The sequence below is a fragment of the Chenopodium quinoa genome, unplaced genomic scaffold (genome assembly GCF_001683475.1).
Source record: "Chenopodium quinoa cultivar QQ74 unplaced genomic scaffold, ASM168347v1, whole genome shotgun sequence".
In the NCBI taxonomy this organism is placed as follows: domain Eukaryota; kingdom Viridiplantae; phylum Streptophyta; class Magnoliopsida; order Caryophyllales; family Amaranthaceae; genus Chenopodium; species Chenopodium quinoa.
Genome location: NW_018743104.1, coordinates 175 through 3,810, shown reverse-complemented (window position 1 = coordinate 3,810; position 3,636 = coordinate 175). Strand labels below are relative to the sequence as shown.

Sequence of the window (3,636 nt, the reverse complement as noted above, 5' to 3'; positions counted from 1 at the left end):
AAAAAAAATTAATCAGAATAATATACTATCAATGTTAAGGATAGACATTAGGCATATCTTAATTTATTAAAGGAACTTGACATTGATGACCCTTAGGGCTATATGTAAAAGAAGCTTATAAGAGCACTCACAACCATGAGCAAAATATATGCTCATGGGCATTTCTTGTGAGCAAATACTTTGCTCATCACCCACAATGGTGAGCTAAACCAAAAATGCAAGAAAAAGCCCATGGGCAAAAATGAAAATGTCCATAGCATGGGCATTTCTTCTGATGAACAGTGATCTCGGTGGGGCCCACAAGCTGGAGGAAAGCTGGAAAAAAAAATACGGGTACTGTTCATGCCAGGCTGCCAGCGAGTAGGAGCGCGACACGTGGCATGTTCAGGGTGTTGGCCAATGACAAAATTAGCCGTTTTACAACGGTTATAATCTTCCCATTGCATTTTCTGAAAAATATTTTCAGTAAAAAAAAAAAAAAAAAATTACCAACGGTCATAAAATTAAATTCTCTATAAATAGACATGCATTTTGATATATTTTGATATATTTTCGAAATCACTTAAAATCCTCCACTTTTTTATTTTCTTAAGCATTTTAAATTTGTTGAAGAGCATTTTTGTTGCAACACACCCATATTGAGGTAAATTTTTTTTTTATTATTATTTAAATAAAGTTATGTAATAAAATTAATATATATGTGATTTTTTGAAAAAAAAAAATATTATGTAATTGCATTATGTAATTGAAAAAAAAATATATGTTGTTTAATTGCATTATGTAATTGAAGAAAGTTGTTGATATGTTCTCCATACATTACTAAATTTGTAGTAAAAAAAGTGTTGCATTTATTGGTTACTTTTTTTTTTTTTTTGTAATATTAAGTTATGTATTAAAATTAGTATATGTGTGTTTTTTTGAAAAAAAAAATATTATATGCCATGTTTACTTAATTGAAAAAACCCAATTGAAGAAATTTGTTGATATTTTCTCCATACATTACTAAATTTGTAGTAAAAAAAGTGTTGCATTTATTTGATATATTTGCTTTTTTTTTCTAATATATAAATTTAGTTATGTATTAAAATTATTATATGTGTGTTTTTTTGAAAAAAAAAATATAAAACCATGTTGTTTAATTGCATTATGTAATTGAAGAAAGTTGTTGATATTTTCTCCATACATTACTAAATTTGTAGTTGCAAAAGTGTTGCATTTATTGGTTACTTTTTTTTTCTAATATATAAATTTAGTTATGTATTAAAATTAGTATATGTGTGTTTTCTCCATACATTACTAAATTCAAACATTACTAAATTCGTAGTTAATAAAGTCTTCCAATTATTGGTTAATTTTTTTTTTAATATATAAATTTAGTTATGTATTAAAATTAGTATATATGTGATTATGTGAAAAAAAAAAATCATCTTTTGTAAAAAATTAGTAAATTTTAGTACAAATATTTATCTTTTGTTTTGTGATGCAGAATCTTTTAATGGATCCAAACAACCCAAATTTCCGCCAACAATTTTCTGGTTTTAGTGATGATTTGCTAACTAATCCCGAGTTTCAATTGTTCTTGCAAAGAATGGGCAATACGTCTTTGCAAACCATCTCCACAGTATCAGACACCCACTCAGTTTCCCCTATGAAACCATGTTATTGAAGAATGTACACCTGAAACTGTACATGATAGCAACACACAATTCAATGAGAGCGAAGAGGACAGCGTACCAGAGACGCCGCAATATCCTCCACCAGTTCCCGAACTTGAAATCCAACCAGGTTGTTGCACGAGCGACTCGAATTTGGTCAGTTGCGGAAGATGAAACTCTGATTGGGTTGTACTTGGAGATCAGTGAGAATGCTATTAAAGGCACGAGCCAGAAAGCAACTTCCCTTTGGCGCGATGTACACGCAGCATATCAACTTGCTCATGCGGAGAAGCCGCATATACTTCCACCAAGACCTATGAAGAGTCTGACGTCGCACTGGAGAAGGTTGGCAGCAGACACACTACAGTGGATATCTTGCTATGATGAAGCAGGTAGACTTCCGGAGGGAGGGAGTGGTTACAACGAAGCTGACCGTATAAAAAGTGCGTCGAAGCTTTTCCATCTCGCCCAAGGTCGTAATTTCGCTTTTCCTCACGCTGTTGAAATGCTTAATAGAGATCCAAAGTGGAGGCCAAAGCTGAGATGGTCCTTGTCAAAGGAGGAAAGAAAAGCTGTTCGTGATGTTGAGGAGCAAGGTAGTGCTGGAAGTGGGAAGAGGTCCAGAGATGATGGAGGGATGAAACCCCTACGGATGGTTTTTCATCTGGAGGAATACAACGACCCGAAGGTGTGAAGAAAGCAAAGGCCAAGCGTAAAGGGAAAGAAGTAGCTTCGGACAGTGGTTCGTCTGAGCTTAGCGAACGAATGAAGGAATTGGCAACAATTCGCGAGAGGGAGGCCATTCTGAAGGAAGAGCGGATCAAAATTGAAAGGGAGAAGGAACAGAGGAAAAGGGAGGAACTTGACATTCATAAGATGAAAACCTGGTTTGATATGGTGCAAGCTATGAAGAATTCGCCTACTCCACTCACTCCTGAAGAAGAGTCGTACAAGAATTTCTTACTGGGTAAATTACAGGGCTTATAAGCATGTTTGGTTGTAGTAGGTGTACGCTTGTATTAGTTAAGTTTTTAATTATGCGCAATGTAGTCTTTTATGTTTAACATGTATTAGTGGTGTGTTTAATTTCACTGTCATATGTAAACTTGTATTCTGATTTTCCAATATTGAATGACAAGTTGTTTAACAAGTTGATTTCAGTTGTCATTGTTACCGACATAGTTGCATTCAATTGTTGTCATTGGGTAGTCACTTTTTTTCTGATTTCACTTTAACTTTGGGTCATTCATGGCAACAAAATTGCAATAACTCTTTATCATTCAGTAGTCACATTTTTGTCATTGTGTAGTCACATGTTTCTGAATTAACTTTGTCAGTATGCTTTAACTTTAGGTCATTCATACCGACATGGTGTAGTCACTTTTGTTCTGAATACACTTTGTCAAGATTTGTCATTGTCAACTAGCATAGTATACCTATTCCGTGGCTGAAAATTTGAATGCTTTAGTTGGTGTGGTCATTCAGATTTGTAACCACATATTCATTTGATTTATTTGCTATATATAGTAGGCATGGCACATATCTGTTTCGGGGTTTTCTGATGTCCTGCGGGAGAGTTACAATTCCGAGACTGGAACCGGACGCCTGTACCTGCAAAATAACGGAGACTCCTGAGAGCTCCGCCTCCAACGGTCAAGTTAGTACCTGATTAAGGAGTAATTAATGCAGAAATTAAAGTAATAAGGTCTCTCTAGGTGAGAGTATTTAATGTAGGTAATCTGCTTTGCTAGCGAGATCAGCCGGTTATTAGTGTGTTCCGTAAATTATTCGGTCCCCCGATTAATGAGGATTAATCGAGTATTTATAGCCTTGGGAAGCGTGCAACTCTCTAGGTTTAAGGTAAACCTAGGGCCGATCGGGCTTCTAGACTGAAAAGGGCCTTGATGGCCGGTTGTCCATTTGGCATGGGTGGACACGTGGCGTGTCTTAAGTGGTCCGTGGAGGACGCGTGGCGGAACCT

The 3,636-nt window shown here is 35.6% G+C and overlaps 1 protein-coding gene across 1 annotated transcript; it reads left to right on the top strand.

Annotated features, from left to right (window-relative positions):
• Positions 1–1,656: 1,656 nt before the first annotated feature.
• On the top strand, positions 1,657–2,349 carry LOC110731930 (glutathione S-transferase T3-like). The gene has a single exon (XM_021911843.1). The coding sequence runs from the start codon at positions 1,657–1,659 to the stop codon at positions 2,347–2,349; it is 693 nt and encodes a 230-aa protein (XP_021767535.1).
• The last annotated feature ends 1,287 nt before the right edge of the window (positions 2,350–3,636 follow it).